The sequence below is a fragment of the Lampris incognitus genome, chromosome 10 (assembly GCF_029633865.1).
Source record: "Lampris incognitus isolate fLamInc1 chromosome 10, fLamInc1.hap2, whole genome shotgun sequence".
NCBI classification, from domain to species: domain Eukaryota; kingdom Metazoa; phylum Chordata; class Actinopteri; order Lampriformes; family Lampridae; genus Lampris; species Lampris incognitus.
Window position 1 is genome coordinate 1,511,137 of NC_079220.1, and position 23,226 is coordinate 1,534,362.

At 51.7% G+C, this 23,226-nt stretch overlaps 1 protein-coding gene across 1 annotated transcript in view; it reads right to left on the reverse strand.

The window, feature by feature from the left end:
- The window catches only part of wnk4b (WNK lysine deficient protein kinase 4b), a 96,342-nt gene that overhangs the window by 23,697 nt on the left and 49,419 nt on the right, over positions 1-23,226 (reverse strand). Inside the window, exons 11-14 of the mRNA XM_056287554.1 lie at positions 21,763-21,898; positions 18,200-18,316; positions 17,937-18,101; positions 17,804-17,840 (exon numbers count right to left, since the gene is read on the reverse strand). Coding sequence (XP_056143529.1) covers positions 17,804-17,840; positions 17,937-18,101; positions 18,200-18,316; positions 21,763-21,898 — 455 coding nt within the window. The remainder of the gene's footprint in view (positions 1-17,803; positions 17,841-17,936; positions 18,102-18,199; positions 18,317-21,762; positions 21,899-23,226) is intronic.

Below are 23,226 nucleotides of genomic sequence, written 5' to 3' on the forward strand. Positions count from 1 at the left end.
TGAGTATTTTCTCTGCTTCTGTCTGTGTTGGGGGTTTTTCCCCCGGATTTTCCCCCCTTTTCTCCCCAATTGTATCTGGCCAATTACCCCACTCTTCCGAGCCGTCCTGGTCGCTGCTCCGACCCCTCTGCTGATCCGGAGAGGGCTGCAGACAACCATGTCTTCTTTTCACCTGACAGTGAGGAGTTTCACCAGGGGGACGTAGCATGTGGGAAGATCACGCTATTCTCCCCAGTTCCCCCTCCCCCCCGAACAGGCGCCCAGACCGACCAGAGGAGGTGCTAGTGCAACGACCAGGACACATACCCACATCCGGCTTCCCACCTGCAGACACGGCCAATTGTGTCTGTAGGGACAACTGACCAAGCCAGAGGTAACACGGGGATTCGAACTGGCGATCCCCGTGTTGGTAGGCAACGGAATAGACTGCCATGCTACCCGGACGCCCCTGTCTGAGTTCTTGAAGCAGCTTGAATTCTTTATGTCGCCCATATGACACAGAAGAGGTCGACACTCTATAAACCTCTTTAAATGGCTGTGATTTGTTATGGCTTGTTTTTCTGAGCACTTGTTTGCAGTGGTGATGGACAGGTTAATGGACAAGATCAGGCAGGAGTCTCCGTGGACGATGGTGTTTGCAGATGACATTGTGATGTGTAGTGAGAGTAGGGTGCAGGTGGAGGAGAGCCTGGAGAGGTGGAGGTATGCACTGGAGAGAAGAGCAATGAAAGTCAGTAGGAGCAAGACAGAATACCTATGTGTGAATGAGAGGGAGGACAGTGGAATGGTGAGGATGCAAGGAGTGGAGGTGATGAAGGTGGATGAGTTTAAATACTTGGGGTCAGCTGTCCAAAGTATTGGGGAGTGCAGGAGAGAAGAGAGGTGAAGAAGAGAGTGCAGGCAGGGTGGAGTGGGTGGAGAAGAGTGTCAGGAGTGATGTGTGACAGAAGGGTACCAGCAAGAGTTAAAGGGAAGGTTTACAAGATGGTAGTGAGACCAGCTATGTTGTATGGTTTGGAGACAGTGGCACTGATGAAAAGACAGGAGGTGGAGCTGGAGGTGGAAGAGATGAAGATGATAAGATTTTCACTGGGAGTGATGAAGAAGGGCAGGATTAGGAAGGAGTATATTAGAGGGACAGCTCAGGTTGGACGGTTTGGAGACAAAGCAAGAGAGACAAGATGGAGATGGTGTGGACATGTGTGGAGGAGAGATGCTGGGTATACTGGGAGAAGGAGGCTGAATATGGAGCTGCCAGGGAAGAGGAGAAGAGGAAGGCCAAAGAGGAGGTTTATGGAGGTGGTGAGGGAGGACATGAAGGTGGCTGGTGTGACAGAGGAAGATGCAGAGGACAGGAAGAGATGGAAACGGATGATCTGCTGTGGCGCCCCCTAACGGTAGAAGCCGAAAGAAAATGCAGTACCATGGAGGCCACTGTTTCACACAGTTACAGCTTCTACCTTTAAACACACACCCAATGACAATAAATATTCCCATTCTAGTTTTGCAGGTGTAAAGATGGCGGCTTTTTACTTCATTGACCGAATATTCCTCCCTCTTCTGCTGCCATAGCAGGATGCATCATAGCGGAAAGTATCCCCACCTTTATAAACAGCAGCGTTGTATAACGAGTACCGATCATTGGTTTGGGTTGTTATACCACTGTATTGTTTATCAGGGTGGGGGTACCTGCAGTCAGGTGAGACTGTATTGTTTATCAGGGTGGGGGTACCTGCAGTCAGGTGAGACTGTATTGTTTATCAGGGTGGGGATACCTGCAGTCAGGTGAGACTGAAGAGGTCATTTAGAGCAGTGGTTCTCAACCTTTTTGGGGTCCTGAACCCCCTGCGTATTTTTGATCTACCCTGAGGACCCCTCCACCTGATCTTGGGGGAGGGGGGTTGCAATTTGTAGAAACAGTAGAAACTGCATTTTAAATCGCATTATAGCATTTATTCACTCTTTGGGGCAAAAATAAGAGCTTTCAGTTGTAACTTAGATATAGTTAACAAAACAGAATTCTTATGCAGTAACTTTTAACAATGCAAACGGGAGCGAGATCTCTTATTAAAATACAATAAATGACACTTGTGAAACAGATGTAATTAGAGAAAAAGTCCTGTTACCCTTTATAGTTTAGCTAGATAAAGGTCTCAGTCACATTTCAGTAAAATAATCCTATTTCTATAAATGTCATAGGATCTTTTTTTTAAAGATATTTAATTTTCACGGACCCCTTGCAATTACACCACGGACCACTAGGGGTCCGCGGACCCCCGGTTGAGAAACACTGATTTAGATGATGATGAGACGTTTCTCAACATAAGTGTTGTGTCTACATGAATTGGTTCAACTGTGTGTGACTCGTCATCTCTGGCAGGTTTTTCCTTCCTGACTTATTCCAGATCGCAGTTCACACTTTGCAATTATTTGTTGAGACGTATTGGGACACGTGATGTGGGAGGGGAGTAGTGAGGACACGTGATGTGGGAGGGGAGTAGTGAGGACACGTGATGTGGGAGGGGAGTAGTGAGGACATGTGATGTGGGAGGGGAGTAGTGAGGACACGTGATGTGGGAGGGGAGTAGTGAGGACACGTGATGTGGGAGGTGGAGGGTGGGAGACGTGATGTGGGAGGGGGGTAGTGAGGACACGTGATGTGGGAGGTGGAGGGTGGGAGACGTGATGTGGGAGGGGGGTAGTGAGGACACGTGATGTGGGAGGGGAGTAGTGAGGACACGTGATGTGGGAGGGGAGTAGTGAGGACACGTGATGTGGGAGGGGAGTAGTTGGGAGACGTGATGTGGGAGGGGGGTAGTGAGGACACGTGATGTGGGAGGGGAGTAGTGAGGACACGTGATGTGGGAGGGGAGTAGTGAGGACACGTGATGTGGGAGGGGAGTAGTGAGGACATGTGATGTGGGAGGGGAGTAGTGAGAACACGTGATGTGGGAGGGGAGTAGTGAGGACATGTGATGTGGGAGGGGAGTAGTGAGGACACGTGATGTGGGAGGGGGGTAGTGAGGACCCGTGATGTGGGAGGGGGGTAGTGAGGACATGTGATGTGGGAGGGGGGTAGTGAGGACATGTGATGTGGGAGGGGGGTAGTGAGGACACGTGATGTGGGAGGGGAGTAGTGAGGACACGTGATGTGGGAGGGGGGTAGTGAGGACATGTGATGTGGGAGGGGGGTAGTGAGGACATGTGATTTGGGAGGGGAGTAGTGAGGACACGTGATGTGGGAGGGGAGTAGTGAGGACATGTGATGTGGGAGGTGGAGGGTGGGAGACGTGATGTGGGAGGGGGAGGGTGGGAGATGTGATGTGGGAGGGGGAGGGTGGGAGACGTGATGTGGGAGGGGGGTAGTGAGGACCCGTGATGTGGGAGGTGGAGGGTGGGAGACGTGATGTGGGAGGGGGGTAGTGAGGACCCGTGATGTGGGAGGGGAGTAGTGAGGACATGTGATGTGGGAGGGGAGTAGTGAGGACATGTGATGTGGGAGGGGAGTAGTGAGGACATGTGATGTGGGAGGGGGGTAGTGAGGACATGTGATGTGGGAGGGGGGTAGTGAGGACCCGTGATGTGGGAGGGGGGTAGTGAGGACATGTGATGTGGGAGGGGGGTAGTGAGGACCCGTGATGTGGGAGGGGAGTAGTGAGGACATGTGATGTGGGAGGGGGGTAGTGAGGACATGTGATGTGGGAGGGGGGTAGTGAGGACATGTGATGTGGGAGGGGGGTAGTGAGGACCCGTGATGTGGGAGGGGAGTAGTGAGGACCCGTGATGTGGGAGGGGGGTAGTGAGGACATGTGATGTGGGAGGGGGGTAGTGAGGACATGTGATGTGGGAGGGGGGTAGTGAGGACATGTGATGTGGGAGGTGGAGGGTGGGAGACGTGATGTGGGAGGGGGAGGGTGGGAGACGTGATGTGGGAGGGGGAGGGTGGGAGATGTGATGTGGGAGGGGGAGGGTGGGAGACGTGATGTGGGAGGGGGGTAGGTGGGAGACGTGATGTGGGAGGTGGAGGGTGGGAGACGTGATGTGGGAGGTGGAGGGTGGGAGACGTGATGTGGGAGGGGGGTAGGTGGGAGACGTGATGTGGGAGGTGGAGGGTGGGAGACGTGATGTGGGAGGTGGAGGGTGGGAGACGTGATGTGGGAGGGGGAGGGTGGGAGACGTGATGTGGGAGGGGGAGGGTGGGACACTAAATGCCGGGTGAGTGAAGCGGCGGTGGCGAGCGGTCCTGTGAGGACTCTTTCCGTCTGGTTTGGTCGTCAGCTCAGTCTAGAACATGAGTGTGGAACGTTTCCGAGTTTGTAAATAAAGGTCATTGTGGTTGAAGCGGCGAGTGGCAGAAGTGTTTTGGAGGTGAGTCAAAGCCGACCCCGTCTTCAGAGCCCGCGGCTTTCATCGTGGACAAGCCGACACATTTCAAGTCAAAAGAGTAGGGGTCCACTGGGGACCAGGGTCCACGGTGGTGTAGCGGTCTAAGCAGGGGCCCACGGGGGACCAGGGTCCACGGTGGTGTAGCGGTCTAAGCAGGGGCTTTGTGTCGGGGTCCACTGGGGACCAGGGTCCACGTTGGTGTAGCGGTCTAAGCAGGGGCTTTGTGTCGGGGTCCACTGGGGACCAGGGTCCACGGTGGTGTAGCGGTCTAAGCAGGGGCTTTGTGTCGGGGTCCACTGGGGACCAGGGTCCACGGTGGTGTAGCGGTCTAAGCAGGGGCTTTGTGTCGGGGCCCACTGGGGACCAGGGTCCACGGTGGTGTAGCGGTCTAAGCAGGGGCCCACGGGGGACCAGGGTCCACGGTGGTGTAGCGGTCTAAGCAGGGGCCCACGGGGGACCAGGGTCCACGGTGGTGTAGCGGTCTAAGCAGGGGCTTTGTGTCGGGGCCCACTGGGGACCAGGGTCCACGGTGGTGTAGCGGTCTAAGCAGGGGCTTTGTGTCGGGGCCCACTGGGGACCAGGGTCTGTGGTGGTGTAGCGGTCTAAGCAGGGGCTTTGTGTCGGTGTCCACTGGGGACCGGGGTCCACGGTGGTGTAGCGGTCTAAGCAGGGGCTTTGTGTCGGGGCCCACTGGGGACCAGGGTCCACGGTGGTGTAGCGGTCTAAGCAGGGGCTTTGTGTCGGGGCCCACTGGGGACCAGGGTCCACGGTGGTGTAGCGGTCTAAGCAGGGGCTTTGTGTCGGGGCCCACTGGGGACCAGGGTCTGTGGTGGTGTAGTGGTCTAAGCAGGGGCTTTGTGTCGGGGTCCACTGGGGACCAGGGTCCACGGTGGTGTAGCGGTCTAAGCAGGGGCTTTGTGTCGGGGCCCACTGGGGACCAGGGTCTGTGGTGGTGTAGTGGTCTAAGCAGGGGCTTTGTGTCGGGGTCCACTGGGGACCAGGGTCCACGGTGGTGTAGCGGTCTAAGCAGGGGCTTTGTGTCGGGGTCCACTGGGGACCGGGGTCCACGGTGGTGTAGCGGTCTAAGCAGGGGCTTTGTGTCGGGGTCCACTGGGGACCAGGGTCCACGGTGGTGTAGCGGTCTAAGCAGGGGCTTTGTGTCGGGGTCCACTGGGGACCGGGGTCCACGGTGGTGTAGCGGTCTAAGCAGGGGCTTTGTGTCGGGGTCCACTGGGGACCAGGGTCCACGGTGGTGTAGCGGTCTAAGCAGGGGCTTTGTGTCGGGGTCCACTGGGGACCAGGGTCCACGGTGGTGTAGCGGTCTAAGCAGGGGCTTTGTGTCGGGGTCCACTGGGGACCGGGGTCCACGGTGGTGTAGCGGTCTAAGCAGGGGCTTTGTGTCGGGGCCCACTGGGGACCAGGGTCTGTGGTGGTGTAGCGGTCTAAGCAGGGGCCCACTGGGGACCAGGGTCCACGGTGGTGTAGCGGTCTAAGCAGGGGCTTTGTGTCGGGGTCCACTGGGGACCGGGGTCCACGGTGGTGTAGCGGTCTAAGCAGGGGCCCACTGGGGACCAGGGTCCACGGTGGTGTAGCGGTCTAAGCAGGGGCTTTGTGTCGGGGCCCACTGGGGACCAGGGTCCACGTTGGTGTAGCGGTCTAAGCAGGTGCCCACTGGGGACCAGGGTCCACGGTGGTGTAGCGGTCTAAGCAGGGGCTTTGTGTCGGGGCCCACTGGGGACCAGGGTCCACGGTGGTGTAGCGGTCTAAGCAGGTGCCCACTGGGGACCAGGGTCCACGGTGGTGTAGCGGTCTAAGCAGGGGCTTTGTGTCGGGGCCCACTGGGGACCAGGGTCCACGGTGGTGTAGCGGTCTAAGCAGGGGCTTTGTGTCGGGGTCCACTGGGGACCAGGGTCCACGGTGGTGTAGCGGTCTAAGCAGGGGCTTTGTGTCGGGGCCCACTGGGGACCAGGGTCCACGGTGGTGTAGCGGTCTAAGCAGGGGCCCACGGGGGACCAGGGTCCACGGTGGTGTAGCGGTCTAAGCAGGGGCCCACGGGGGACCAGGGTCCACGGTGGTGTAGCGGTCTAAGCAGGGGCTTTGTGTCGGGGCCCACTGGGGACCAGGGTCCACGGTGGTGTAGCGGTCTAAGCAGGGGCTTTGTGTCGGGGCCCACTGGGGACCAGGGTCTGTGGTGGTGTAGCGGTCTAAGCAGGGGCTTTGTGTCGGTGTCCACTGGGGACCGGGGTCCACGGTGGTGTAGCGGTCTAAGCAGGGGCTTTGTGTCGGGGCCCACTGGGGACCAGGGTCCACGGTGGTGTAGCGGTCTAAGCAGGGGCTTTGTGTCGGGGTCCACTGGGGACCAGGGTCCACGGTGGTGTAGCGGTCTAAGCAGGGGCTTTGTGTCGGGGCCCACTGGGGACCAGGGTCCACGGTGGTGTAGCGGTCTAAGCAGGGGCTTTGTGTCGGGGCCCACTGGGGACCAGGGTCCACGGTGGTGTAGCGGTCTAAGCAGGGGCTTTGTGTCGGGGCCCACTGGGGACCAGGGTCCACGGTGGTGTAGCGGTCTAAGCAGGGGCTTTGTGTCGGGGCCCACTGGGGACCAGGGTCTGTGGTGGTGTAGTGGTCTAAGCAGGGGCTTTGTGTCAGGGTCCACTGGGGACCAGGGTCCACGGTGGTGTAGCGGTCTAAGCAGGGGCTTTGTGTCGGGGCCCACTGGGGACCAGGGTCTGTGGTGGTGTAGTGGTCTAAGCAGGGGCTTTGTGTCGGGGTCCACTGGGGACCAGGGTCCACGGTGGTGTAGCGGTCTAAGCAGGGGCTTTGTGTCGGGGTCCACTGGGGACCGGGGTCCACGGTGGTGTAGCGGTCTAAGCAGGGGCTTTGTGTCGGGGTCCACTGGGGACCAGGGTCCACGGTGGTGTAGCGGTCTAAGCAGGGGCTTTGTGTCGGGGTCCACTGGGGACCGGGGTCCACGGTGGTGTAGCGGTCTAAGCAGGGGCTTTGTGTCGGGGTCCACTGGGGACCAGGGTCCACGGTGGTGTAGCGGTCTAAGCAGGGGCTTTGTGTCGGGGTCCACTGGGGACCAGGGTCCACGGTGGTGTAGCGGTCTAAGCAGGGGCTTTGTGTCGGGGTCCACTGGGGACCGGGGTCCACGGTGGTGTAGCGGTCTAAGCAGGGGCTTTGTGTCGGGGCCCACTGGGGACCAGGGTCTGTGGTGGTGTAGCGGTCTAAGCAGGGGCCCACTGGGGACCAGGGTCCACGGTGGTGTAGCGGTCTAAGCAGGGGCTTTGTGTCGGGGTCCACTGGGGACCGGGGTCCACGGTGGTGTAGCGGTCTAAGCAGGGGCCCACTGGGGACCAGGGTCCACGGTGGTGTAGCGGTCTAAGCAGGGGCTTTGTGTCGGGGCCCACTGGGGACCAGGGTCCACGTTGGTGTAGTGGTCTAAGCAGGTGCCCACTGGGGACCAGGGTCCACGGTGGTGTAGCGGTCTAAGCAGGGGCTTTGTGTCGGGGCCCACTGGGGACCAGGGTCCACGGTGGTGTAGCGGTCTAAGCAGGTGCCCACTGGGGACCAGGGTCCACGGTGGTGTAGCGGTCTAAGCAGGGGCTTTGTGTCGGGGCCCACTGGGGACCAGGGTCCACGGTGGTGTAGCGGTCTAAGCAGGGGCTTTGTGTCGGGGCCCACTGGGGACCAGGGTCCACGGTGGTGTAGCGGTCTAAGCAGGGGCTTTGTGTCGGGGTCCACTGGGGACCAGGGTCCACGTTGGTGTAGCGGTCTAAGCAGGGGCTTTGTGTCGGGGCCCACTGGGGACCAGGGTCCACGGTGGTGTAGCGGTCTAAGCAGGGGCTTTGTGTCGGGGCCCACTGGGGACCAGGGTCCACGGTGGTGTAGCGGTCTAAGCAGGGGCTTTGTGTCGGGGCCCACTGGGGACCAGGGTCCACGGTGGTGTAGCGGTCTAAGCAGGGGCTTTGTGTCGGGGCCCACTGGGGACCAGGGTCTGTGGTGGTGTAGTGGTCTAAGCAGGGGCTTTGTGTCGGGGTCCACTGGGGACCAGGGTCCACGTTGGTATAGCGGTCTAAGCAGGGGCTTTGTGTCGGGGCCCACTGGGGACCAGGGTCCACGGTGGTGTAGCGGTCTAAGCAGGGGCTTTGTGTCGGGGTCCACTGGGGACCAGGGTCCACGGTGGTGTAGCGGTCTAAGCAGGGGCTTTGTGTCGGGGCCCACTGGGGACCAGGGTCTGTGGTGGTGTAGTGGTCTAAGCAGGGGCTTTGTGTCGGGGTCCACTGGGGACCAGGGTCCACGGTGGTGTAGCGGTCTAAGCAGGGGCTTTGTGTCGGGGCCCACTGGGGACCAGGGTCTGTGGTGGTGTAGCGGTCTAAGCAGGGGCCCACTGGGGACCAGGGTCCACGGTGGTGTAGCGGTCTAAGCAGGGGCTTTGTGTCGGGGCCCACTGGGGACCAGGGTCCACGGTGGTGTAGCGGTCTAAGCAGGGGCTTTGTGTCGGGGTCCACTGGGGACCAGGGTCCACGGTGGTGTAGCGGTCTAAGCAGGGGCTTTGTGTCGGGGCCCACTGGGGACCAGGGTCCACGGTGGTGTAGCGGTCTAAGCAGGGGCCCACTGGGGACCAGGGTCCACGTTGGTGTAGCGGTCTAAGCAGGTGCCCACTGGGGACCAGGGTCCACGGTGGTGTAGCGGTCTAAGCAGGGGCTTTGTGTCGGGGCCCACTGGGGACCAGGGTCCACGTTGGTGTAGCGGTCTAAGCAGGTGCCCACTGGGGACCAGGGTCCACGGTGGTGTAGCGGTCTAAGCAGGGGCTTTGTGTCGGGGCCCACTGGGGACCAGGGTCCACGGTGGTGTAGCGGTCTAAGCAGGTGCCCACTGGGGACCAGGGTCCACGGTGGTGTAGCGGTCTAAGCAGGGGCTTTGTGTCGGGGCCCACTGGGGACCAGGGTCCACGGTGGTGTAGCGGTCTAAGCAGGGGCTTTGTGTCGGGGCCCACTGGGGACCAGGGTCTGTGGTGGTGTAGCGGTCTAAGCAGGGGCTTTGTGTCGGGGTCCACTGGGGACCAGGGTCCACGGTGGTGTAGCGGTCTAAGCAGGGGCTTTGTGTCGGGGTCCACTGGGGACCAGGGTCCACGGTGGTGTAGCGGTCTAAGCAGGGGCTTTGTGTCGGGGCCCACGGGGGACCAGGGTCCACGGTGGTGTAGCGGTCTAAGCAGGGGCTTTGTGTCGGGGCCCACTGGGGACCAGGGTCCACGGTGGTGTAGCGGTCTAAGCAGGTGCCCACTGGGGACCAGGGTCCACGGTGGTGTAGCGGTCTAAGCAGGGGCTTTGTGTCGGGGTCCACTGGGGACCAGGGTCCACGGTGGTGTAGCGGTCTAAGCAGGGGCTTTGTGTCGGGGCCCACTGGGGACCAGGGTCCACGGTGGTGTAGCGGTCTAAGCAGGGGCTTTGTGTCGGGGTCCACTGGGGACCAGGGTCCACGGTGGTGTAGCGGTCTAAGCAGGGGCTTTGTGTCGGGGTCCACTGGGGACCAGGGTCCACGGTGGTGTAGTGGTCTAAGCAGGGGCTTTGTGTCGGGGTCCACTGGGGACCAGGGTCTGTGGTGGTGTAGCGGTCTAAGCAGGGGCTTTGTGTCGGGGTCCACTGGGGACCAGGGTCCACGGTGGTGTAGCGGTCTAAGCAGGGGCTTTGTGTCGGGGTCCACTGGGGACCAGGGTCCACGGTGGTGTAGTGGTCTAAGCAGGGGCTTTGTGTCGGGGCCCACTGGGGACCAGGGTCTGTGGTGGTGTAGCGGTCTAAGCAGGGGCTTTGTGTCGGGGTCCACTGGGGACCAGGGTCCACGGTGGTGTAGCGGTCTAAGCAGGGGCTTTGTGTCGGGGCCCACTGGGGACCAGGGTCCACGTTGGTGTAGCGGTCTAAGCAGGGGCTTTGTGTCGGGGTCCACTGGGGACCAGGGTCCACGTTGGTGTAGCGGTCTAAGCAGGGGCTTTGTGTCGGGGCCCACTGGGGACCAGGGTCCACGGTGGTGTAGCGGTCTAAGCAGGGGCCCACTGGGGACCAGGGTCCACGGTGGTGTAGCGGTCTAAGCAGGGGCCCACTGGGGACCAGGGTCCACGGTGGTGTAGCGGTCTAAGCAGGGGCCCACTGGGGACCAGGGTCCACGGTGGTGTAGCGGTCTAAGCAGGGGCTTTGTGTCGGGGCAGGTGCCCACTGGGGACCAGGGTCCACAGTGGTGTAGCGGTCTAAGCAGGGGCCCACGGGGGACCAGGGTCCACGGTGGTGTAGCGGTCTAAGCAGGGGCCCACGGGGGACCAGGGTCCACGGTGGTGTAGCGGTCTAAGCAGGGGCCCACGGGGGACCAGGGTCCACGCTGGTGTAGCGGTCTAAGCAGGGGCTTTGTGTCGGGGTCCACTGGGGACCAGGGTCCACGGTGGTGTAGCGGTCTAAGCAGGGGCTTTGTGTCGGGGTCCACTGGGGACCAGGGTCCACGGTGGTGTAGTGGTCTAAGCAGGGGCTTTGTGTCGGGGTCCACTGGGGACCAGGGTCTGTGGTGGTGTAGCGGTCTAAGCAGGGGCTTTGTGTCGGGGTCCACTGGGGACCAGGGTCCACGGTGGTGTAGCGGTCTAAGCAGGGGCTTTGTGTCGGGGTCCACTGGGGACCAGGGTCCACGGTGGTGTAGTGGTCTAAGCAGGGGCTTTGTGTCGGGGCCCACTGGGGACCAGGGTCTGTGGTGGTGTAGCGGTCTAAGCAGGGGCTTTGTGTCGGGGTCCACTGGGGACCAGGGTCCACGGTGGTGTAGCGGTCTAAGCAGGGGCTTTGTGTCGGGGCCCACTGGGGACCAGGGTCCACGTTGGTGTAGCGGTCTAAGCAGGGGCTTTGTGTCGGGGTCCACTGGGGACCAGGGTCCACGTTGGTGTAGCGGTCTAAGCAGGGGCTTTGTGTCGGGGTCCACTGGGGACCAGGGTCCACGGTGGTGTAGCGGTCAAAGCAGGGGCTTTGTGTCGGGGTCCACTGGGGACCAGGGTCCACGGTGGTGTAGCGGTCTAAGCAGGGGCTTTGTGTCGGGGCCCACTGGGGACCAGGGTCCACGGTGGTGTAGCGGTCTAAGCAGGGGCCCACTGGGGACCAGGGTCCACGGTGGTGTAGCGGTCTAAGCAGGGGCCCACTGGGGACCAGGGTCCACGGTGGTGTAGCGGTCTAAGCAGGGGCCCACTGGGGACCAGGGTCCACGGTGGTGTAGCGGTCTAAGCAGGGGCTTTGTGTCGGGGCAGGTGCCCACTGGGGACCAGGGTCCACAGTGGTGTAGCGGTCTAAGCAGGGGCCCACGGGGGACCAGGGTCCACGGTGGTGTAGCGGTCTAAGCAGGGGCCCACGGGGGACCAGGGTCCACGGTGGTGTAGCGGTCTAAGCAGGGGCCCACGGGGGACCAGGGTCCACGCTGGTGTAGCGGTCTAAGCAGGGGCTTTGTGTCGGGGCCCACGGGGGACCAGGGTCTGTGGTGGTGTAGCGGTCTAAGCAGGGGCCCACGGGGGACCGGGGTCCACGCTGGTGTAGCGGTCTAAGCAGGGGCTTTGTGTCGGGGCCCACGGGGGACCAGGGTCTGTGGTGGTGTAGCGGTCTAAGCAGGGGCCCACGGGGGACCGGGGTCCGCGCCCCGGTCTCGTCAGATCCGACTATGGCCGGACTCCAGGAAGCAGCAGTAACTGGCAGCGCTGTCTTGGGGAGGGGGCGGAGTCAGCTTGTGTTCGTCACATGAATGCGTCTGTGTGTGTGTGTGTGTGTGTGTGTGTGTGGTGTGTCTGTGTGTGTGTGGTGTGGTGTGGTGTGTGTGTGTATGTGTATGTGTTCTTGTGTGTGTGATGTGTATGTGTGATGTGTATTTGTTCTTGTGTGTGTATGTGTTCTTGTGTGTGTGTGTATGTGTTCGTGTGTGTGTGTTGTGTACGTGTTCTTGTGTGTGTGTGTTGTGTATGTGTTCTTGTGTGTGTGTGTTGTGTATGTGTTCTTGTGTGTGTGTGTTGTGTATGTGTTCTTGTGTGCGTGTGTTGTGTATGTGTTCGTGTGTGTGTGTTGTGTATGTGTTCTTGTGTGTGTGTTGTGTATGTGTTCTTGTGTGTGTGTGTTGTGTATGTGTTCTTGTGTGCGTGTGTTGTGTATGTGTTCTTGTGTGTGTATGTGTATGTGTTCTTGTATGTTTATGTGTGTGTGTTCTTATGTGTGTGATCTGTATGTGTTCTTGTGTGTGTGTATGTGTGTGTGTTCTTGTGTGTGTGATGTGTATGTGTTCTTGTGTGTGTGTATTTGTGTGTGTTCTTGTGTGTGTGATGTGTGTGTGTTCTTGTGTGTGTGTATGTGTGTGTGTTCGTGTATGTGTGATGTGTATGTGTTCTTGTGTGTGTGTATGTGTGTGTGTTCTTGTGTGTGTGATGTGTATGTGTTCTTGTGTGTGTGTATGTGTGTGTGTTCTTGTGTGTGTGATGTGTATGTGTTCTTGTATGTTTACGTGTGTGTGTATGTGTGTGTGTTCTTGTGTGTGTGATGTGTATGTGTTCTTGTGTGTGTGTATGTGTGTGTGTTCTTGTGTGTGTGATGTGTGTGTGTTCTTGTGTGTGTGTATGTGTGTGTGTTCTTGTGTGTGTGTATGTGTGTGTGTTCTTGTGTGTGTGATCTGTATGTGTTCTTGTGTGTGTGTATGTGTGTGTGTTCTTGTGTGTGTGATGTGTATGTGTTCTTGTGTGTGTGTATTTGTGTGTGTTCTTGTGTGTGTGATGTGTGTGTGTTCTTGTGTGTGTGTATGTGTGTGTGTTCGTGTATGTGTGATGTGTATGTGTTCTTGTGTGTGTGTATGTGTGTGTGTTCTTGTGTGTGTGATGTGTATGTGTTCTTGTGTGTGTGTATGTGTGTGTGTTCTTGTGTGTGATGTGTATGTGTTCTTGTGTGTGTGTATGTGTGTGTGTTCTTGTGTGTGTGATTTGTGTGTGTTCTTGTGTGTGTGTATGTGTGTGTGTTCGTGTATGTGTGATGTGTATGTGTTCTTGTGTGTGTGTATGTGTGTGTGTTCTTGTGTGTGTGTGTGTGTTGTGTATGTGTTCTTGTGTGTGTGTATGTGTGTGTGTTCTTGTGTGTGTGTATGTGTGTGTGTTCTTGTGTGTGTGTATGTGTGTGTGTTCTTGTCTGTATGTGTGTTGTGTATGTGTTCTTGTGTGTGTGTATGTGTGTATGTTCTTGTGTGTGTAATGTGTATGTGTTCTTGTGTGTATGTGTGTGTGTTCTTGTGTGTGTGTGTGTGTTGTGTATGTGTTCTTGTGTGTGTGTATGTGTGTGTGTTCTTGTGTGTCTGTATGTGTGTGTGTTCTTGTGTGTGTGTGTGTTGTGTGTGTGTTCTTGTGTGTGTGTGTGTGTTCTTGTGTGTGTGTGTGTGTTGTGTATGTGTTCTTGTGTGTGTGTATGTGTGTGTGTTCTTGTGTGTCTGTATGTGTGTGTGTTCTTGTGTGTGTGTGTGTGTTGTGTGTGTGTTCTTGTGTGTGTGTGTGTGTGTGTGTGTGTGTGTGTGTGTTCTTGTGTGTGTGTGTGTGTTCTTGTGTGTGTGTGTGTGTTGTGTATGTGTTCTTGTGTGTGTGTATGTGTGTGTGTTCTTGTGTGTCTGTATGTGTGTGTGTTCTTGTGTGTGTGTGTGTTGTGTGTGTGTTCTTGTGTGTGTGTGTGTGTTCTTGTGTGTGTGTGTGTGTTGTGTATGTGTTCTTGTGTGTGTGTATGTGTGTGTGTTCTTGTGTGTCTGTATGTGTGTGTGTTCTTGTGTGTGTGTGTGTGTTGTGTGTGTGTTCTTGTGTGTGTGTGTGTGTTGTGTGTGTGTTCTTGTGTGTGTGTGTGTGTTCTTGTGTGTGTGTGTGTGTTGTGTATGTGTTCTTGTGTGTGTGTATGTGTGTGTGTTCTTGTGTGTCTGTATGTGTGTGTGTTCTTGTGTGTGTGTGTGTTGTGTGTGTGTTCTTGTGTGTGTGTGTGTGTTCTTGTGTGTGTGTGTGTGTTGTGTATGTGTTCCTGTGTGTGTGTATGCGTGTGTGTTCTTGTGTGTGTGATGTGTATGTGGTCTTGTGTGTGTGTTCTCGTGTGTGTATGTGTACTTGCATGCATTTAGCGGTTGTGTTGCCATGTCCTGAGCCTGGTGGGAAGGGCTACAGCACTAAGCACCCATGGTGGTTTCTATTGGCCCCTTTGCTGGGGCGGGTTGGCTCAGGAGGTAGATCGGGCCATCTGCTAATCAGAAAGTTGCTGGTTCGATCCCCGGGCTCCTCCAGAGAGCGTGACAGTGTCTTTGAGCAAGACACTGAACCCCTAACTGCCCCTGATGAGCAGGTTGGCGCCTTGCATGGCAGCCTCCACCATCAGTGTGTGAATGTGTGTGTGAATGGGTGGATGTGAGGTGTACACTGTAAAGAGCTTCGAGGGGTCGGCAGACTAGAAAAGGGCCATATAAATGCAGTCCACTTACCATTTTACTAATATTATCAACATATAATACTACTAATTATTGTCAACATAACACTACTATTATCAACATATAATACTACTAATTATTATCAACATAACACTACTAATATTATCAACATGTAATACTACTAATTATTATCAACATAACACTACTAATATTATCAACATATAATACTACTAATTATTATCAACATAACACTACTAATATTATCAACATATAACACTACTAATTATTATCAACATAACACTACTAATATTATCAACATATAATACTACTAATTATTATCAACATAACACTACTAATATTATCAACATATAATACTACTAATTATTATCAACATAACACTACTAATATTATCAACATATAATACTACTAATTATTATCAACATATAACACTACTAATATTATCAACATATAATACTACTAATTATTATCAACATAACACTACTAATATTATCAACATATAACACTACTAATTATTATCAACATAACACTACTAATATTATCAACATATAATACTACTAATTATTATCAACATAACACTACTAATATTATCAACATATAATACTACTAATTATTATCAACATATAACACTACTAATTACTATCAACATAACACTACTAATATTATCAACATATAACACTACTAATTATTATCAACATAACACTACTATTATCAACATATAATACTACTAATTATTATCAACATAACACTACTAATATTATCAACATATAATACTACTAATTATTATCAACATAACACTACTAATATTATCAACATATAATACTACTAATTATTATCAACATAACACTACTAATATTATCAACATATAATACTACTAATTATTATCAAAATAACACTACTAATATTAACATGTAATACTACTAATTATTATCAACATAACACTACTAATATTATCAACATATAATACTACTAATTATTATCAACATATAACACTACTAATTACTATCAACATAACACTACTAATATTATCAACATATAACACTACTAATTATTATCAAAATAACACTACTAATATTATCAACATATAATACTACTAATTATTATCAACATAACACTACTAATATTATCAACATATAATACTACTAATTATTATCAACATAACACTACTAATATTATCAACATATAATACTACTAATTATTATCAACATAACACTACTAATATTATCAACATATAATACTACTAATTATTATCAAAATAACACTACTAATATTAACATGTAATACTACTAATTATTATCAACATAACACTACTAATATTATCAACATATAATGCTACTAATTATTATCAACATATAACACTACTAATTACTATCAACATAACACTACTAATATTATCAACATATAACACTACTAATTATTATCAACATAACACTACTATTATCAACATATAATACTACTAATTATTATCAACATAACACTACTAATATTATCAACATGTAATACTACTAATTATTATCAACATAACACTACTAATATTATCAACATATAATACTACTAATTATTATCAACATAACACTACTAATATTATCAACATATAGTACTACTAATTATTATCAACATAACACTACTAATATTAACATGTAATACTACTAATTATTATCAACATAACACTACTAATATTATCAACATATAACACTACTAATTATTATCAACATATAACACTACTAATTATTATCAACATAACACTACTAATATTATCAACATATAATACTACTAATTATTATCAACATAACACTACTAATATTATCAATATATACTACTACTACTATTTCCAGCTGCTCCCGTCAGGGGGCGCCACAGCAGATCATCCGTTTCCATGTCTTGTCTTCCTGTCCTCTGCGTCTTCCTCTGTCACACCAGCCACCTGCATGTCCTCCCTCACCACATCCATAAACCTCCTCTTTGGCCTTCCTCTTCTCCTCTTCCCTGGCAGCTCCATATTCAGCATCCTTCTCCCAGTATACCCAGCATCTCTCCTCCACACATGTCCACACCATCTCCATCTTGTCTCTCTTGCTTTGTCTCCAAACCGTCCAACCTGAGCGGTCCCTCTAATATACTGGTCCCTAATCCTGTCCTTCTTCATCACTCCCAGTGAAAATCTTATCATCTTCATCTCTGCCACCTCCAGCTCCTCCACCTCCTGTCTTTTCATCAGTGCCACTGTCTCCAAACCATATAACATAGCTGGTCTCACTACCATCTTGTAAACCTTCCCTTTAACTCTTGCTGGTACCCTTCTGTCACACATCACTCCTGACACTCTTCTCCACCCACTCCACCCTGCCTGCACTCTCTTCTTCACCTCTCTTCTCTCCTGCATTCCCCGTTACTTTGGACAGTTGACCCCAAGTATTTAAACTCATATGCCTTCGTCACCTCCACTCCTTGCATCCTGACCATTCCACTGTCCTCCCTCTCATTCACACATAGGTATTCCGTCTTGCTCCTACTGACTTTCATTCCTCTTCTCTCCAGTGCATACCTCCACCTCTCCAGGCTCTCCTCCACCTGCACCCTACTCTCCCTACAGATCACAATGTCATCCGCAAACATCATCGTCCACAGAGACTCCTGACTGATCTTGTCCGTCAACCTGTCCATCACCACTGCAAACAAGAAAGGGCTCAGAGCCGATCCTTGATGTAATCCCACCTCCACCTTGAACCCATCTGTCATTCCAACCACCCACCTCACCACCGTCACACTTCCCTCATACGTATCCTGCACCACTCCTACATACTTCTCTGCCACTCCCGACTTCCTCATACAATACCACACCTTATAATACTACTAATATTATGAACATATAATACAGATAATAATAATCTGCATATGTGTGTGTGGGTGTTGGTGTGTGTGTGTCTACATGTCTTCTGTCCTTCACCTTGTTTGGGGGTCTTACCTGGCAGTGAAGAGGATGACACAGTTCTTACAAGTCCCTGAGAAGAACAAGACAACGTTCAGTACAGGTACACACACACACACACACACACACACACACACACACACACACACATACACACAAGGAAACACACCTGCGATGCAGGGAGGTCTGGGGTGGGGAGGGGGGGGATCCCGTCAGTATCGGCTGCAGTGATTGGCTGAATCTGATGCATCATCAGCTCTGCTCTCTTGATGATGTCACACAGCCGGTGGATAAATCTTTCTTTCTCTGAGGAGAGAATGAACTCACTCTTCACCTACACACACACACACACACACACACAAACTCACACATTTTACACAAACAGCAGCACTTTTCATAGAGTAACAGCGTACTATAGTAAATAAATCTCACCATGATGGCAGCGATGTCCTCAGGATTGTCTCCATCCAGGTCAAATTTAAAAGTCACCATCTTGCTGTTATGAGTCTGCAGCCGACACTCCACCACACGATCCACCAAGTCTGACAGCTGACCAGACACACACACACACACACACACACACACACACACACACACACACACACACACACACACACACACACACACACACACACACAGATACGTAGATGTATAGACAGATAGACATATACAGTGCTGCTTGAAAGTATGTGAACCCCTTGAGCAGTTTAGATGTTTCTGTTGTTTTACCATGATTTTCTTATTCTATCATCACCAGTTTCTATGTATGAAATGTCAGATGTATGTTTATCAGTTGCATGTACTTGTTTAGTGGGACTTGTTTAAGAAGCCCAAAAACTACATGAAACATGGAATTAGTGTATGTGCAAAAGTAAGTGAACCCCAGCTGCATTGGTTAAGTCAAGCAGGTAACAGACTCGGGTGAAACACATTTGGGTGCTTAATTAATCATTTAAGCAGACCAATGAAATGAGACATCCTTGGGAAAGGGTTTGGCCTGCACTAATTAAAAGAGAGAGGAAACCAACCAAACCACTGTGGTCCCATACAAATCAACAATGCCGAGAGCAAAGGAGATATGCGAGGACATGAAGAAGAGGGTAGTGACAGCCCATCAGTCTGGGGAGGGCTATAAGACCATCTCCAAGAGATTCCAGCTCCATCCATCCACTGTAAGACAAATAATTTACAAATGGACGGCCTTCAACATGACAGCAACTCTGCCTAGAAGTGGACGCCCATCAAAACTATCACCCAGAAGCACCAGAAAAATAATACATCAGGTAAAGGCCAACCCACACATCACCTCTAGAGAGTTGCACACCTCTCTGGTAGCATCTGGGACAAATGTGCATGCGTCTACAATCAGACGGAAGTTGAATAGCCATGACGTTCATGGGAGGGTTGCTAGAAGGAAGCCTCTGCTCTCAAAAAAGAACAAAGCTGCCCGTTTCAACTTTGCCAGAGAGCACTTGGACAAACCAGAGGCCTTCTGGAAGTCCATTCTCTGGACAGACGAGTCCAAAATGGAATTATTTGGTCACAATCAAAACCAACATGTTTGGAGAAAAGCCAACACTGCATATGAAGAAAAGAACCTCCTCCCAACAGTGAAGCATGGTGGTGGAAATGTGAAGGTCTGGGGCTGCTTTTCTGCTTCTGGACCTGGACAACTCCATATTATCTAAGGAACCATGAATTCTCCGGCATATCAACAAATTCTTGACCAGAATCTCCTGCCATCAGTCAGGGAGTTGAAGCTGGGACGAAAATGGATTATGCAACAAGACAATTACCCAAAGCATTCCAGCAAAACTACAAAGGAATGGCTTCAGAGAAAGGGGATTCGTACTCTGGATAGGCCCAGTCAAAGTCCGGATCTTAATCCAATTGAAATGTTGTGACGAGACCTGAAGAAGTTGGTACATACCAGATGTCCCTCCAACCTCTTTCAACTGGCTGAGTTCTGCAAGGAGGAGTGGGCAGAAAGCCCCGTTAGCAGATGGGAGAGACTGGTTAGTGGTCACAGAAGACGTTTGGTTGAAGTAATGGCTGTAAAAGGAGGAGCCCCAAGCGACTAATACAAGGGTTCACATACTTTTGCACATGTTAAATTTTCAGTTTTTGTGAAATAAACCACCTTTGTTGAATTAAATAATGAAAATATATCACTTTTTGTGTGTGTGTCCATTATTTGGAAGGTATGCTTTACAAATTGGGATTTGGATGTATGTGTAATAAGCTTATTTTAATGTTTTTTACAAAAACAGTGACCATGTCTGGAGGGTTCACAAACTTTCAAGCAGCACTGTAGGTAGATAGACGTCTAGACAGGTAGATACAGTGCATCCGGAAAGTATTCACAGCCCTTCACTTTCCCCACATTTTGTTGTGTTACAGCCTTATTCCAAAATGGATTAAATTCCTTTTTTTCTCATCAATCTAAACACAATACCCCATAATGACAAAGCGAAAAAGGTTTTGCAGAAATTTCTGCAAATTTACTAAAAATAAAAAACGGAAATATTGCATGTACATAAGTATTCACAGCCTTTACTCAGTACTTGGTTGAGGCACCCTTGGCAGCGATTACAGCCTCAAGTCTTCTTGGGTATGAAGCTACAAGCTTGGCACACCTATATTTGGAGTATTTCTCCCATTCTTCACTGCAGATCCTCTCCAGCTCTGTAAGGTTAGATGGGGAGCGTCGCTGCACAGCTATTTTCAGGTCTTTCCAGAGATGTTCAATGGGGCTCAAGTCGGGGCTCTGGCTGGGCCACTCAAGGACATTCACAGACTTGTCCCGAAGCCACTCCTTCGTTGTCTTGGCTGTGTGCTTAGGGTCGTTGTCGTGTTGAAAGGTAAACCTTCGCCCCAGTCTGAGGTCCTGAGCGCTCTGGAGCAGGTTTTCATCAAGGATCTCTCTGTACTTTGCTCCATTCATCTTTCCCTCGATCCTGACTAGTCTCCCAGTTCCTGCCGCTGAAGAGCATCCCCACAGCATGATACTGCCACCACCATGCTTCACTGTAGGGATGGTATTAGCAAGGTGATGAGCGGTGCCTGGTTTCCTCCAGACGTGATGTTTGGCATTCAGGCCAAAGAGTTCAATCTTGGTTTCATCAGACCAGAGAATCTTGTTTCTCATGGTCCGAGAGTCCTTTAGGTGCTTTCTGGCAAACTCCAAGTGGGCTGTCATGTGCCTTTTACTGAGCAGAGGCTTGCGTCTGGCCACTCTACCATAAAGGCCTGATTGGTGGAGTGCTGCAGAGATGGTTGTCCTTCTGGAAGGTTCTCCCATCTCCACAGAGGAATACTGGAGCTCTGTCAGAGTGACCATCAGGTTCTTGGTCACCTCCCTGACCAAGGCCCTTCTCCCCCGATTGCTCAGTTTGGCTGGGCGGCCAGCTCTAGGAAGAGTCCTGGTGGATCCAAACTTTTTCCATTTACGAATGATGGAGACCACTGTGCTCTTCAGGACCTTCAAAGCTGTAGACATTTTTTTGTACCCTTCCCCAGATCTGTGCCTTGGTACAATCCTGTCTCGGAGGTCCACAGACAATTCCTTTGACTTCATGGCTTGGTTTCTGCTCTGACATGCACGGTCAACAGTGGGACCTTATATAGACAGGCGTGTGCCTTTCCAAATCATGTCCAATCAATTGAATTTACTACAGGTGGACTCCAGTCAAGATGTAGAAACATCTCAAGGATGATCAGTGGAAACAGGATGAACCTGAGCTCAATTTTGAGTGTCATAGCAAAGGGTGTGAATACTTATGTACATGCAATATTTCAGTTTTTTATTTTTAATAAATTTGCAAAAATTTCTACAAAACCTTTTTCACTTTGGCATTATGGTGTATTGTGTGTAGATTGATGAGAAAAAAAAGGAATTTAATCAATTTTGGAATAAGGCTGTAACATAACAAAATGTGGGGAAAGTGAAGGGGTGTGAATACTTTCCGGATGCACTGTAGATACTAAGTGGTTACCCCTGTAATCTGAAGGCAGGGTCTAGGTCTTCTCCTGAACATTTTGTTGGCTGAGCGTTTGGTCATGTCCTTTTTGCTGTTCTCTGATAGGCCGTCATTGCCATCACTCAAGCCTGATGTAAAATCGGAGGTGTAGCTGAAGACAGGGAAGCAGGAAGTATGATCAAAAAGAACAAACGAAATCAAGTCAGAACTCACAGAAATGGTCCTAACAGTTTCATAAAAATAAATGCACCCATTAATGAGACTGCTCCCTGTGTCCAAATAAAAATGCTATTTAACACAGGTGTTTAAGGATCTATTGTAGACCTCTGCCATTATTTCCGCTTCCTCTGTGGGAAGATGGCGGTGCAAATTCACGTTTGCGGCGGCCTCACGCAATACCGTCCATGCAGTGTATTTGTCCACATCTGCGTCTTAGTTTGTATTTGTTTAATGGCTGGGAGAACTGATGCTGGATCAGCTGGGAGAGCTTTGTCTGCTGTGTCTTGTGGGCCCAGGCACCACGGCCCTGCCTTTAGCTGCGCCCAAAGAGGTAACACTGAGGTGCTTCCAAGCAAATTTGGGAACATTCTATCACAATTCCATGATGGGATGGTGTCACGGGTGGCCATAGGAGGACAGGAATCAGCGCCCTTCATGTATGCACTGGAGTGAGGCAGGGGTGTGTGCTGGCACCGGTACTCTTCAACATTTACCTACTAAGTGTCACAAAACTTTTTCACAAAGATCTGCAAGACAGTAGTGGGATCACAATAGACTTCAGGCTAGATGGAAACCTCTTCAACATCCGAAGGTTCCAGGCAACCACAAAATTGTCTGCAGTGCAGGTCCTTGAGCTGCAGTATGCTGATGACTGTGCTCTTGTAGCTCACACACCAGAAGACCTGCAAACCATCCTTGCCACAGTTGTGAATGCTTACAGTAGGCTGGGTCTATCAGTTAACACCGCCAAGATGGAGGTGTTTTGCCAATGGAGGTTCAGCCCCCCACCCACTATGACTGTCTTCACTATAGATCACCAACCACTGTCAGTTGCTCCATCTTTCAAATACCTGGGTAGCATCCTTTCTGAGGGCTGCAACACTGATCACGAAACTCATAATAGAATCAAGCAAGCCTCTGTAGCCTTTGGCAAACTCTGAACTAAGGTCTTCCAAAACGAACACCTCCACTTGCACACCAAAACTGCTGTTTACAAAGCCGTCTGCATCACAACTCTCCTATACAGCTGTGAAGCCTGGGTCACATGTAGCCACCACCTAAGGTTGCTGGAGCAGTTCCACATAAGGTGTCTGCAGCGAATCATGGGGATCAGGTGGCGTGACCGTGTTCCTCATGCTGAGATTCTTGCTAGAACAAACTGCAAGAGCATAGAAGCCACGGTCACTGAACACCAGCTGCACTGGGCATGTCATCAGGATGCCCCAAGAACGCCTGCCATGTCAAGTCCTATATGGACAG